Source organism: Coregonus lavaretus, assembly GCF_964263955.1.
Source record: "Coregonus lavaretus genome assembly, chromosome: 34".
Classification (NCBI taxonomy): domain Eukaryota; kingdom Metazoa; phylum Chordata; class Actinopteri; order Salmoniformes; family Salmonidae; genus Coregonus; species Coregonus lavaretus.
The window spans coordinates 947,642-961,513 of record NC_140021.1 but is presented as its reverse complement, the minus strand read 5'-3'; the positions used below and the strand labels follow the sequence as shown (position 1 = coordinate 961,513).

General features: G+C 43.8%; 1 protein-coding gene across 3 annotated transcripts; it reads left to right on the top strand.

The window, feature by feature from the left end:
- Window positions 1-289: 289 nt before the first annotated feature.
- On the top strand, window positions 290-10,556 carry LOC311109410 (serine/threonine-protein kinase greatwall-like). Of its 3 annotated transcripts, none has more exons than XM_084152274.1 (12): window positions 290-704; window positions 918-1,055; window positions 1,145-1,284; window positions 1,613-1,701; window positions 1,949-2,055; window positions 2,214-2,373; window positions 2,541-2,713; window positions 2,825-3,985; window positions 4,470-4,611; window positions 7,815-7,928; window positions 9,821-9,915; window positions 10,062-10,556. In XM_084152274.1, the coding sequence occupies exons 1-11, from the start codon at window positions 534-536 to the stop codon at window positions 9,868-9,870; spliced, it is 2,445 nt and encodes an 814-aa protein (XP_084008400.1). In that variant the 5' UTR covers window positions 290-533; the 3' UTR covers window positions 9,871-9,915; window positions 10,062-10,556. The 3 variants fall into 3 exon arrangements, with proteins under 3 accessions (XP_084008400.1, XP_084008401.1, XP_084008399.1); XM_084152275.1 differs by having other exon boundaries at window positions 433-704; window positions 7,815-7,935; window positions 10,062-10,313; XM_084152273.1 differs by lacking the exons at window positions 7,815-7,928; window positions 9,821-9,915; window positions 10,062-10,556 and adding an exon at window positions 4,766-5,164 and having other exon boundaries at window positions 433-704.
- The last annotated feature ends 3,316 nt before the right edge of the window (window positions 10,557-13,872 follow it).

Genomic DNA, 13,872 nt, shown 5'->3' with positions numbered 1-13,872 from the left:
ACATTTGTAACCGTGAGCTTTGCAAACGAGTTGATTTTGCTTTTACAAAATATGCATTAATGTTGATGCCAGGAATAGGTATCCTACATATTGCCTGATGCAATTCATGTAACAGAGTTGCTCTAGTAAAATCATGATGGCCCGAAAAGTCAATTATATTTATTGCTTAATTCATAACTTTCTTATTTGGTAAAATCTGCATTTCATGTGTTCATATTCTTGACTAGTTGAATGTTTTCGTATAGGCACTCTCTTTGGCCACGAATAGCGTCACGCAGGACCCCTGTCTATGGGAGCAGAATTCACATTTCAAAACAAACTTGCCTTATTGTCTGTCAGGTTATCTGTCAGTTTAGTAAAAAGGAAACAGATTTGTTTCATGAGATTTAATTGAGGTATTTTGAAATGTAACAGCTAACTAGTTTAATTGCATGCACGCTTTTATTTTTTAAATTACACTCAGGATGTGTGCCCCTTGAAAAGTTTAAAAAGTCCACGCTAACGTTAGCTGTATGACCGATTAGCTGGCAGTAATGGATGCGGGTGAAAAACATCCCACTTCTTGTGCAGATAGGAAGGGATCCGATATACTAAGGCCTGCCTCAATCGATGACTTCGTTGTTTTGAAGCCCATCAGCCGTGGTGCCTTTGGAAAGGTTTACCTTGCACGGAAGAAATGTAATCCACGATTATATGCAATCAAGGCAAGTGATCAACGGTTTTACCACTGCTATGTACCTCTCCTCCACACCTCAAGTTTCTAATTTTGGGTGTGGCGAACCACTAGTAACAGCTGCTAATGTGAAGGAGTTGGAAATAATTTTCAACTTTTTAAATGTTTAATAAAATGGAAATACCTAACTTACATTGACATTTTGAGGATAATGACACTTTATTGGCTATGAACTTTTCTCCAGGTTGTGAAGAAATCTGACATGCGTGACAAAAATATGGCACATCAGATGAAGGCAGAGAGAGACGCATTGGCCCTCAGCAAAAGTCCCTTTGTCGTGCACCTGTTCTACTGTCTCCAAACAGCAACAAAAGTGTATTTGGTATGTGTTCCCAAAAAGATAAATGGCAACAGTGAGTGACACGTCACTTTCCTAACTGTGGTATATTGCCTCTACATGTTTATGCACAGGTGATGGAATACCTAATTGGAGGAGATGTGAAATCCCTTCTTCACATCTACGGATATTTTGATGAGGACATGTCAGTGAAATACATTTCAGAGGTGGCTCTTGCTTTAGACTACCTCCATCGCCATGGAATCATCCACAGGTACTTTTATTTTTTATTTATTTTATTTTATTTAACCTTTATTTAGCTAGGCAAGTCAGTTATGAACAAATTCTTATTTACAATGACGGCCAAACCCGGACGATGCTGGGCCAATTGTGCGCCACCCTATGGGACTCCCAATCACGGCCGGTTGTGATACAGCCTGGAATCGAATCAGGGGGTCTGTAGTGACGCCTCAAGCACTGAGATGCAGTGCCTTAGACCGCTGCGCCACTCGGGAGCCCGAGTGACTATCCATCTTCATGAAATGTGAGTTTATTAAAAAATTTTAGTATGATTAAGTTTTGTATTCTGTTCAATCCTTTAGGGACCTGAAGCCAGACAATATGCTTGTATCTAATGAAGGCCACATCAAGCTTACAGACTTTGGCCTCTCCAAAGTCAAGCTTGACAGAGGTATGTGCATACGCTAAACATTTAAATCATTTAGCAGACGCTCTTATCCAAAGCGACTTACAGCAGCCATTAGGGTTAAGTGCCTTGCTCAAGGGCACATCAACAGATTTTTCACCTAGTCGGCTCAGAGATTTGAACCAGCGACCTTTCGGTTAAAAACACTCTTAACTGCTAGGCTAGCTGCATCCACCCCCATCCGCTTTCAGGCTTTAGTTTAGTTCTACATTTTAATTCCTTTTCCTCCCAGAATTGAGTCTTGCCGATATTTTGACAACCCCATCTTTGGCCAAGCCTAAACAGGATTATTTCCGCACCCCTGGTCAAGTCCTGTCTTTGATCAGCTCTCTTGGCCTTGTAAGTAAAGTTAATTGCATTTAAGTATGTAATGTATTCATAGACAATACATCAGTAAGGATAGTAAATGTGATATGATTGGTTTGTGCAGAAACAGTACATTGTTTCCTATTGCCATATTAAATATTCATTCTGTGCTCTCATCCCATCAAACACAGAACACACCAGCAGTGGAGAGCAAGTGCCGCAGCAGCACCTCGGCTGTGTTCAGCCCTATGTCATGTGGGAAAATTGAACAGCGGAAAAACTCGCTCTGTTCGCCCTTGAGGAGACAGAAGGAATACCTGCATTCCCCTGTCTGCCATAGCCGGACTTTGGGTATGTCTCTTCAATTCTACCTCTGTAAATGACCATGTGTTTCAGTAAAAAAAAAAAAATCTTTAGCCAAAAAGGGCAGACTGGTCAGATCTGTAATCAAACCTGTCCAGAGGAGAGAGTGGATTCTGTTCCCTCAAACTGATTCAAATCGGTCTTTGTTTTGTCAGGACCCAACAGCTTTGTGTTCAGCTCATATGCTTTGACCAAGAGCCTGACTCCCAGGCTGCTCAAGTCCAGAAGGAGGTTTGAGACGATGAGCGCAGGCAGCAGCCAATCATGCCTCTTCCCCTCCACCACGGACTCTGAGGGAGGTGTCAGCCCACTATGGGAGGTAGAGCAGGTCAGAAGCCAGCAGCAAATATATAATTCCTTTCATTTCACTCAAATATCTACCTCTGTATTTGTGGGTCATTAGAAGACATGTGTTATTGTTTTCGGTTTGCTTTTCTAGAAGGAGATGGAGAACTTCCTGCACCTATATGGTAGGAATACAAGTGGACCAATGGGAGGAAAGTCGACCTCTGATATGCGAATGCAGCGCCGGGACTCTGCTCTGGCATCGTTGGACAACTTAAACCTACGTGGACAGCTCCACCGAGAACCCAGTACTGGAGAACTGTCCAGGAAGGCCAAAGCGGAACCTCTTGCTGAGAAGAGGCTTCAGTTTAACGAGGTAGAGCAGTCTGCCCCACCCCAGAAGCCTGATCGCTCTCAACCAATCAGAGGCTATGTTTCTGGAGTTGAAGGTCAACGTGCCACCGAAGGGAAACCAAAGGGAGGCCATGTTGTGGTAACCTCAGCAGGAAAGAGAGTGTTTGAGGAGGTGGAAAGAAGTCCTGAGCAGTTGGAATCCCTTTCCAAGAAGAGCGACTCAGCGTACCAGAGGTGTTATGGTGTCCCAGAAATTGCTTTGAAGAATCGCACTGGTCTGACAGGGGTGTTTGCCAATGTCCATTTGGAGGTGTTTGGATCTGAGGGTCGAGGGACTGCTGAAGGCCAGGTCTCCAAGCGCTCCAGTCCCATTGCTGTGGCTAAAAACCTCCTGTGTGAGTTGGGTGGACCAGCAGAGGGGGTCTTCATCGAGGGCACGTCATTTGGTGAAGAGCTGAGCAGGAGCCTGAGCGCTGACTCTGAGGGGTCGACTCATGAAATGTCCATCGTCGTCAACAGCCCAACCCCTAAGAGGTCGGCTCAAAGTGCAAAAGAGGGGCGTTGGGCGTTGTTCCATCTAGACGATATACAATATCACCCAGCAATATCACCCAGTGCCCCACTGCTTCCTCAGCCACCCACCTTCGCTAGTATAGGAACGGCAAAGCCGGGCAACGGGCTCACCCTGAGAGGAGGCAAATCCAAGCACTCCTTCCTCGACCGAGTCCCTGAGCTGGACCCCAGGGTGGCCAAGTCACCCTCGTTCCTCAAGCCCAGGAACGCGGTGGCCTTCCGGAGCTACTGCAGCTCCATCAACCGCTCCAACATGTCGTGGAACTCACGGCTCGGCCTGGGCTCAGTGGGGGCCATGGATACGGTCACTTCAGCCTCCTACCACAGTATGCCCGCTGCTGTCACACCAGTCCAGAAGAGACCCAGCTCCAACAACTCCCTCTATCAGGTAGATGCACAGAGTCGAGTTCCAGGGGTGGAGGGGACAGAGTCGAGAGGGTACAGAGTCGAGTTCCAGGGGAGAAGGGTACAGAGTCGAGTTCCAGGGGTGGAGGGGACAGAGTCGAGTTCCAGGGGTGGAGGGTACAGAGTCGAGTTCCAGGGGTGGAGGGTACAGAGTCGAGTTCCAGGGGTGGAGGGTACAGAGTCGAGTTCCAGGGGTGGAGGGGACAGAGTCGAGAGGGTACAGAGTCGAGTTCCAGGGGTGGAGGGTACAGAGTCGAGTTCCAGGGGTGGAGGGGACAGAGTCGAGAGGGTACAGAGTCGAGTTCCAGGGGTGGAGGGTACAGAGTCGAGTTCCAGGGGTGGAGGGTACAGAGTCGACGTTCAGGGGTGGAGGGTACTGGGCTACATTGAAATGTAGGATCGAAATATAGCTTCAGAGAACTTACATGATACTGTTTTTTATCAGTTATTTATTTGACTAATTTCAGACCCCACAGCCGACGACCACCTCCCACACCCCATTCAGGACCCCTAAGAGTGTCCGACGCGCTCCAGTACCTGTGGAGGGAGTACCGATTTTAGGTACCCCAGACTACCTAGCCCCAGAGCTGCTATCGGGGAAACCACATGGTAAGAGAGGACCATTTCTTGTTTGGGATGTCAAAACATTTCTGAATGTGTGTTGGTATAACTGTTGTCATCCTCTTCACAACTTTACATGAAGGTATAAATGTCTGTTGAGAAATCAACAGTCCAGCCATTTTTAACAGGCATTCTTTTTAAGTTTCAGGATGTCGTAAATGTGGTAAGTTGATCATAACCTTGCTAACGTTGCCAGAGGGGAATGAGTGTGCTCTCAGCTTCCCTGCATTGCATTCACTGTCTGGTACCAGAGGAAATGGCTGCCTCATTCAAAATGACATGGATGGGTTTCAAAATGCTGGTTCTGGTTACCCCATTGTACTTGCTGCTTCGAGAAGCGGCCCTCAATTCGGGGTGTTGCTGCATCTACAGGAACCCCTCTTTTTATACTTCTGTTGTTCCGTTTTTAAAGCTAGGAATCAGATAGACCAGGTGGGAGTGCTCCAGTACACTAGGTGGCGGTAATAGACCATAATGTTGGATGCCAACCGCCAATAAACACCACAGAAGAAGCGGGGGGCAACAACGGTAGCTAGCTAGGACACCGGTAGACAGTGTCCTTCGCCCCCTTTAAAAAAAGAAAACTCAGAAAATACTTATTTCCCTTTTGACCCACATTTTTAAATCGCATAGACAATCAGGGGAAATCCAGAATACGTTAAGTGTCACACAAGCATGAAGATGGCGTGCTCGGGGGGGAGGGGGGGGGGGCTTTCATGCAGGAACCAATGGGATGCTCGAGGGGGAGGGGTTCCTGCTGATTCAGGAACCAATGGGATGCTCGAGGGGGAGGGGTTCCTGCTGATTCAGGAATCCCCAAATGTAGGAACACCCAGAATTTGCGTGCTGCAATCACACTATTGGCTGCTTCTGGCCCTCTCTATTGGGTTTGGACCCATGTTGGGGTTAAATTGAGGGAAATTCTAATGGGAAGCCATTTTCAGTACATGGTGTTAAAGATTCTAAAGAGGGTCATTAATGTTTGTCAGAGTGGAGGACGAACATTAGTGACCGCTAGATGGGTCTAATTGTAAAGGCACATTTTCAAGCTGATGAAATTTGTTCATTTGTTCAAACATTGAAACATCGATATGGGTTTTGTCCAGGAATATGATGTTTGGTGCCCATGGTGTGGATTTAATGCTGGGGGGAAAAAAAAACAATCTAATATTGGTTTTAGATTACAATAAATTACATTTATCTTACAAAGTGTAAACAATTGTTCAGGATTCAGTAATGTTAGCAAGCAAAACACAATTACAACACCCCCTCACATCATCCACAATTGTTAAATCTCATATTTCAAGAAGTGTGTGAGTGGATCTTACTGTTATCCCAAATTGTACATTGAAACACTAAGCCTAATGTTTTCCAATTTCCTCAGTCCCTGCTTCCAGCGCTGTTGAATAGAGACACAGGCTAACAGGACAATAGCACAGTGACACTACAGTGACGGTATCTGGTACAGTTGAAGTCGGAAGTTTACATACACCTTGCCAAATACATTTAAACTCAGTTTTTCACAATTCCTGACATTTAATCCTAATAAAAAATTCCCTGTCTTAGGTCAGTTAGGATCACCACTTTATTTTAAGAATGTGAAATGTCAGAATAATAGTAGAGAGAATTTATTTATTTCAGCTTTTATTTCTTTCATCACATTCCCAGTGGGTCAGAAGTTTACATACACTCAATTAGTATTTGGTAGCATTGCCTTTAAATTGTTTAACTTGGGTCAAACGTTTTGGGTAGCCTTCCACAAGCTTCCCACAATAAGTTGGGTGAATTTTGGCCCATTCCTCCTGACAGAGCTGGTGTAACTGAGTCAGGTTTGTAGGCCTTGATTGCACACGCCTTTTCAGTTCTGCCCACACATTTTCTATAGGATTGAGGTCGGGGCTTTGTGATGGCCACTCCAATACCTTGACTTTGTTGTCCTTAAGCCATTTTGCCACAATTTTGGAAGTATGCTTGGGGTCATTGTCCATTTGGAAGACCCATTTGCGACCAAGCTGATGTCTTGATGTTGCTTCAATATATCCATATACATTTCCTTCCTCATGATGCCATCTATTTTGTGAAGTGCACCAGTCCCTCCTGCAGCAAAGCACCCCCACAGCATGATGCTGCCACCCCCGTGCTTCACGGTTGGGATGGTGTTCTTCGGCTTGCAAGCAACCCCCTTTTTCCTTCAAACATAATGATGGTCATTATGGCCAAACAGTTCTATTTTTGTTTCATCAGATCAGAGGACATTTCTCAAAAAAGTACGATCTTTGTCCCCATGTGCAGTTGCAAACCGTAGTCTGGCTTTTCTATGGCGGTTTTGGAGCAGTGGCTTCTTCCTTGCTGAGCGGCCTTTCAGGTTATGTCGATATAGGACTTGTTTTACTGTGGATATAGTTTATTTTGTACCTGTTTCCTCCAGCATTTTCACAAGGTCCTTTGCTGTTGTTCTGGGATTGATTTCCACTTTTCGCACCAAAGTACGTTCATCTCAAGGAGACAGAATGCGTCTCCTTCCTGAGCGGTATGACGGCTGCGTGGTCCCATGGTGTTTGTACAGATGAACGTGGTACCTTCAGGCGTTTGGAAATTGCTCCCAAGGATGAACCGGACTTGTTGAGGTCTACAATTGTTTTTCTGAGGTCTTGGCTAATTTCTTGTGATTTTCCCATGACGTCAAGCAAAAAGGCACTGAGTTTGAAGGTAGGCCTTGAAATACATCCACAGGTACACCTCCAATTGACTCAAATGATGTCAATTAGCCTATCAGAAGCTTCTAAAGCCATGACATAATTTTCTGCAATTTTCCAAGGTGTTTAAAGGCACAGTCAACTTAGTGTATGTAAACTTCTGACCCACTGGAATTGTGATACAGTGAATTATAAGTGAAATAATCTGTCTGTAAACAATTGTTGGAAAAATTACTTGTGTCATGCACAAAGTAGATGTCCAAACCGACTTGGCAAAACTATAGTTTAACAAGAAATTTGTGGAGTGGTTGAAAAACAAGTTTTTTTTAATGACTCCAACCTAAGTGTATGTAAACATCCGAATTCAACTGTATGTGACTAATCTCTGTTAACCCAGAACAAAAATCTTGGGTAATTTAGTCAGATATGTTTATGTAGTCTGTCCACAAGAGATGAATATTTTACTGACTGTCTGTATCGGTTCCCCCCCATCAGACTTCATGGTGGACTGGTGGGCCCTGGGTGTGTGTCTGTTTGAGTTCCTTACCGGCGTGCCCCCCTTCAACGATGAAACCCCTCTGCTTGTCTTCCAGAATATTCTCAACAGAGGTACTTTGTTGCAGTAACACTGGTGCTAGTCTTTTCCTACTGACTTTGCTGCTTTATTGAGGAAAGGTTTCGCTGTCTACGACTGAGATGTGGTTATCCCACCTACAGTGGGGGGAAAAAACTATTTAGTCAGCCACCAATTGTGCAAGTTCTCCCACTTAAAAAGATGAGAGAGGCCTGTAATTTTCATCATAGGTACACGTCAACTATGACAGACAAAATGAGATTTTTTTTCCCAGAAAATCACATTGTAGGATTTGTAATGAATTTATTTGCAAATTATGGTGGAAAATAAGTATTTGGTCAATAACAAAAGTTTCTCAATACTCAATAAGTCTTCACAAGGTTTTCACACACTGTTGCTGATATTTTGGCCCATTCCTCCATGCAGATCTCCTCTAGAGCAGTGATGTTTTGGAGCTGTCGCTGGGCAACACAGACTTTCAACTCCCTCCAAAGATTTTCTATGGGGTTGAGATCTGGAGACTGGCTAGGCCACTCCAGGACCTTGAAATGCTTCTTACGAAGCCAGTCCTTCGTTGCCCGGGCGGTGTGTTTGGGATCATTGTCATGCTGAAAGACCCAGCCACGTTTCATCTTCAATGCCCTTGCTGATGGAAGGTTTTCACTCAAAATCTCACGATACATGGCCCCATTCATTCTTTCCTTTACACGGATCAGTCGTCCTGGTCCCTTTGCAGAAAAACAGCCCCAAAGCATGATGTTTCCACCCCATGCTTCACAGTAGGTATGGTGTTCTTTGGATGCAACTCAGCATTCTTTGTCCTCCAAACACGACGAGTTGAGTTTTTACCAAAAAGTTCTATTTTGGTTTCATCTGACCATATGACATTCTCCCAATCCTCTTCTGGATCATCCAAATGCACTCTAGCATAATAATAATATGCCATTTAGCAGACGCTTTTATCCAAAGCGACTTACAGTCATAGCAAACTTCAGACGGGCCTGGACATGTACTGGCTTAAGCAGGGGGACACGTCTGGCACTGCAGGATTTGAGTCCCTGGTGGCGTAGTGTGTTACTGATGGTAGGCTTTGTTACTTTGGTCCCAGCTCTCTGCAGGTCATTCACTAGGTCCCCCCGTGTGGTTCTGGGATTTTTGCTCACCGTTCTTGTGATCATTTTAACCCCACGGGGTGAGATCTTGCGTGGAGCCCCAGATCAAGGGAGATGATCAGTGGTCTTGTATGTCTTCCATTTCCTAATAATTGCTCCCACAGTTGATTTCTTCAAACCAAGCTGCTTACCTATTGCAGATTCAGTCTTCCCAGCCTGGTGCAGGTCTACAATTTTGTTTCTGGTGTCCTTTGACAGCTCTTTGGTCTTGGCCATAGTGGAGATTGGAGTGTGACTGTTTGAGGTTGTGGACAGGTGTCTTTTATACTGATAACAAGTTCAAACAGGTGCCATTAATACAGGTAACAAGTGGAGGACATAGGAGCCTCTTAAAGAAGAAGTTACAGGTCTGTGAGAGCCAGAAATCTTGCTTGTTTGTAGGTGACCAAATACTTATTTTCCACCATAATTTGCAAATAAATTCATTAAAAATCCTACAATGTGATTTTCTGGATTTTTTTTTTCTCATTTTGTCTGTCATAGTTGACGTGTACCTATGATGAAAATTACAGGCCTCTCTCATCTTTTTAAGTGGGAGAACTTGCACAATTGGTTGCTGACTAAATACCTTTTTTTCCCCCACTGTAGCTATCTACCTTAAGTGGAATGTACTAACTGTAAGTCACTCTGGATAGTCTGCTCAATTACTAAAATGTCAAATGTAAATTATTTGTTTCATGGCATCTGTTATGTTCTCAGTGTGACATGCCTTTTATGGCAAAGTAAAATCATGCATTTATTTTGTTTAATCTCAGATATTCCAACGGTGAGGAGAAGCTATCCCACAATTCCCAGAATGCCATAGAGATCTTACTCACCATGGACATGAACAAACGGGCTGGTCTCAAAGGCAAGGGTTTCTTTGGCCAGTTTAATGCAGTTCAGTTTAACCAGTAATAACAGTAATAATACCATTTTGAAATTGACCATTTTTATTTATTTATAATGATTCCATTTTTGCTGCTACAACCATATTTGTTTTTGTTTCTGCATCAGAACTGAGGAGCCACACTCTGTTTGCGGGGTTGGACTGGGATAACCTTCAGAACCAGAGCATGCCCTTCATTCCTCAGCCGGAGGACGAGACGGACACGTCGTACTTTGACGCAAGAAACACTGCACAGCACCTCGTCATGTCTGGCTTCAGTCTGTAGGCTTGCTCTCCAGGGTTGGGGTCAATTCAGGAAGTACACTGAAATATCAATTCTCTTCAATGCTTTTCATTTGGGATGATTTAATATATACGATTTTTTTTTAGTGTGAATTAGTTGTTGAATATTTGTACTGTGTCGACTTAACAGCACAACTGTCTTTTTATCCACATAGCACCATGTTCCACTGCTCTTCTATGCTGCCATTTGTGAAGTGACTGCTATGATGATCCATTTCTTCTTCATGCAGCAGGTCATATACACTACATCTGTATGCATGCTCTTCACAAAAATGTTTTTACATGTTATAAATACAAATAAAACGGTTGTGTGAAGTGATAGTTTTTTTTCTTGTGATAAAATGACGAAAGAAGAACAAAAACAGGAAGGAGGAAGGTCTTAAAAGAAGTAAAAGGTTAAAAGTTTTGTATCATTTCAGCCATTGGTTTTGAAAGTAGCACTCAAGCCAAAATGTGTCCCCGAAAATTGTGTACAACGTCATCCATTTCGTATGATATTTTACGTCCTGCATTTTTTCTTTCTTTTTGCAATTCATATGATACTTTTGTGTGTCTGTATGTGTGTGTATATATAAATAATGCGGGCACCCCTTCAAATGAGTGGATTTGGCTATTTCAGCCACACCCGTTGCTGACAGGTGTATAAAATCGAGCACACAGCCATGCAATCACCATAGACAAACATTGGCAGTAGAATGGCCCGTACTGAAGAGCTCAGCGACTTTCAACGTGGCACCGTCAAAAGGATGCCACCTTTCCAACAAGTCAGTTTGTCCAATTTCTGCCCTGGTCAACTGTAAGTGCTGTTACTGTGAAATGGAAACATCTAGGAGCAACAACGGCTCAGCCGCGAAGTGGTAGGCCACACAAGCTCACAGAACTGGACCGCTGAAGCATGTAGCGCGTAAACATAGTCTGTCCTCTGTTGCAGCACTCACTACTGAGTTCCAAACTGCCTCTGGAAGCAACGTCAGCACAATAACTGTTCGTCGGGAGCTTTAATGAAATGGGTTTCCATGGCCGAGCAGTCGCGCGCGCACACAAGCCTAAGATCCCCATGCGTAATGCCAAGCGTCAGCTGGAGTGGTGTAAAGCTCGCCACCATTGGACTCTGGAGCAGTGGAAACGCGTTCTCTGGCGTGATGAATCACGCTTCACCATCTGGCAGTCCGGACAAATCTGGGTTTGGCGGATACCAGGAGAGCGCCACCTGCCCGAATGCATATTGCCAACTGTAAAGTTTGGTGGAGGAGGAATAAAGGTATGGGGCTGTTTTTCATGGTTCGGGCTAGGCCCCTTAGTTCCAGTGAAGGGAAATCTTAACGCTACAGCATACAATGACATTCTAGACGACGCTGTGCTTCCAACTTTGTGGCAACAGTTTGGGGAAGGCCCTTTTCTGTTTCAGCATGACAATGCCCCCGTGCACAAAGCGAGGTCCATACAGAAATGGTTGGTCGAGATTGGCGTGGAAGAACTTGACTGGCCTTCACAGAGCCCTGACCTCAACCCCATCAAACCCCTTTGGGATGAATTGGAACGCCGACTGCGAGCCAGGCCTAATCGCCCAACATCAGTGCCCGACCTCACTAATGCTCTTGTGGCATTGTGTTGTGTGACAGAACTGCACATTTTAGAGTGGCCTTTTATTGTCCCCAGCACAAGGTGCACCTGTGTAATGATCATGCTGTTTAATCAGCTTCTTGATATGCCACACCTGTCAGGTGGATGGATTATCTTGGCAAAGGAGAAATGCTCACCTAACAGCGATGTAAACAAATTTGTGCACAAAATTGGAGAGAAATAAGCTTTTAGTGCGTATGAAAAATGTCTAGGTTATTTTATTTTAGCTCATGAAACTTGGGACCAACACTTTACATGTTGCGTTTATTTTTGTTCAGTATATTATAAAGTACATGCAAACAACAATCTAAGGCAGAAAAGGAGAGAAAGCGTTAGATTCATATTTAGTAGAAAGTTTAACAAATCCAATGGCTGTGAAAATATCATCAGCTCTAATGCAAATGTACATTATGATCCCTATATTATTTTGATATAGATTCATATACTACATCAATACATTAGAATACAATTAAAATATTGCACTTTTGTCAATATAATATATCTTTATCTATTATTGTTTACAACTTACACAAAACTAACTCAAAACCAAAATGTTTTAGATCTAACAGATTTAAAACTCCATTACGTAGAATGTGTTCAAAACAAATATTAGAAGCCAAACATAACCATTGTCAGTCAGACCAAATTGACACTTCCATGGACAATGTTCCTTTACAAAAAAAAAAATCACATTGCTACATTAAAACAAAACAAAAATTGCTATTAACAGATACGAAGCTCAAAACATCACCAAAACAGTACTATGTATTTTAAAGAGTAGTGTATAGTGATGTATTAATCATCACTATACAACTTTTTCTCTGGCCCAAACAAGGTGGTTACATTTGGTGCTCTTATTTGTAGATGTTTTACTTGAGTAAACAGAACTACAATACATTTTAGCAGACACCCTTATCCAGAGCGACTTACAGGAGCAGTTAGGGTTAATTGCCTAGCTCATCGACAGATTTTTCAACCTAGTCGGCTCGGATATTCGAACCAGCGACCTTTCGGTCACTGGCACAACATGCTAAAGCGCTAGGCTACCTTCCGCCAAAAGTACTGTATACGGCTATCCCTTACATTGTTGAGTCACCTTATCATGGGGTTAAACATACACAAACTAAGTGTATAAAAAGCATGATCCGATATGAAAAATTATACTTAATTTGAACCATTCACATCCCAGCAGTAATGTACAACCTAACCAAAGACTAGACAATAAAGCCTTAAATTTTCATTTCATGTTAGAAATAATAAATTAACACATTTTCAGAATTAAAATGTACCTTTCCACGAATACATTTTTATATATACACACTTATCTACCCAGCGTTATCACCATATATTAGCAGCCTGAGCAACTATTATCATATATGGCATAAGGTTTCTTCTGTTGCAGTATGTTCTTATAATGCCGAAACACAGGGATGGGATGGGATGGGATGGGATGGGGGGGGAGGGGGGGGGGGGGATGGGGGGATGGGGAGGGGGGGGGGGGGATGGGATGGGATGGGATGGGGGGGATGGGGATGGGGGGTGGGATGGGGATGGGGGGGGGGGATGGGATGGGGATGGAGGGGGGGGGGGGGGATGGGGGGGAGGGAGGGGGGGGGATGGGGGGGAGGGGGGGTATGGGATGGGATTGGATGGGGGGGGTATGGATGTGGCACGCAGACCAACGACCTACTGCGGCCCTCATACTGAGATCTGTTTTCTTGTGGTCCCAACCCCCCCATAAAAGTTGCCGATCCCTGCCGCAAGATGTACGGAATACTTGCAATAAAATAAAAAAGGTAGAAGTTATTCTCAACATATACAACCAATAACTTTACCGCCCAAGTTAAATCCTCATCATTTTCTTAAGAGCAAAAAAAAAAAAAAAAGTACTAATGTAGTACAGTAATGGAAAAAAGCTTGCATGATTATGAGCTGCAGTTCAATCCGTTCACATCTCTTTGATTTCAATTGTAGTGCCAGTGGGTTGTGAGGCTTCCCCAACTCACTACTCCA

Coding starts and splice junctions, on each gene's coding strand:
- LOC311109410 (XM_084152275.1), top strand. CDS start 534: ATGGATGCGGGTGAAAAACATCCCACTTCTTGTGCAGATAGGAAGGGA. Junction 1,056..1,144: donor CAGCAACAAAAGTGTATTTG/GTATGTGTTCCC, acceptor GTTTATGCACAG/GTGATGGAATACCTAATTGG. Junction 1,285..1,612: donor CGCCATGGAATCATCCACAG/GTACTTTTATTT, acceptor TCAATCCTTTAG/GGACCTGAAGCCAGACAATA.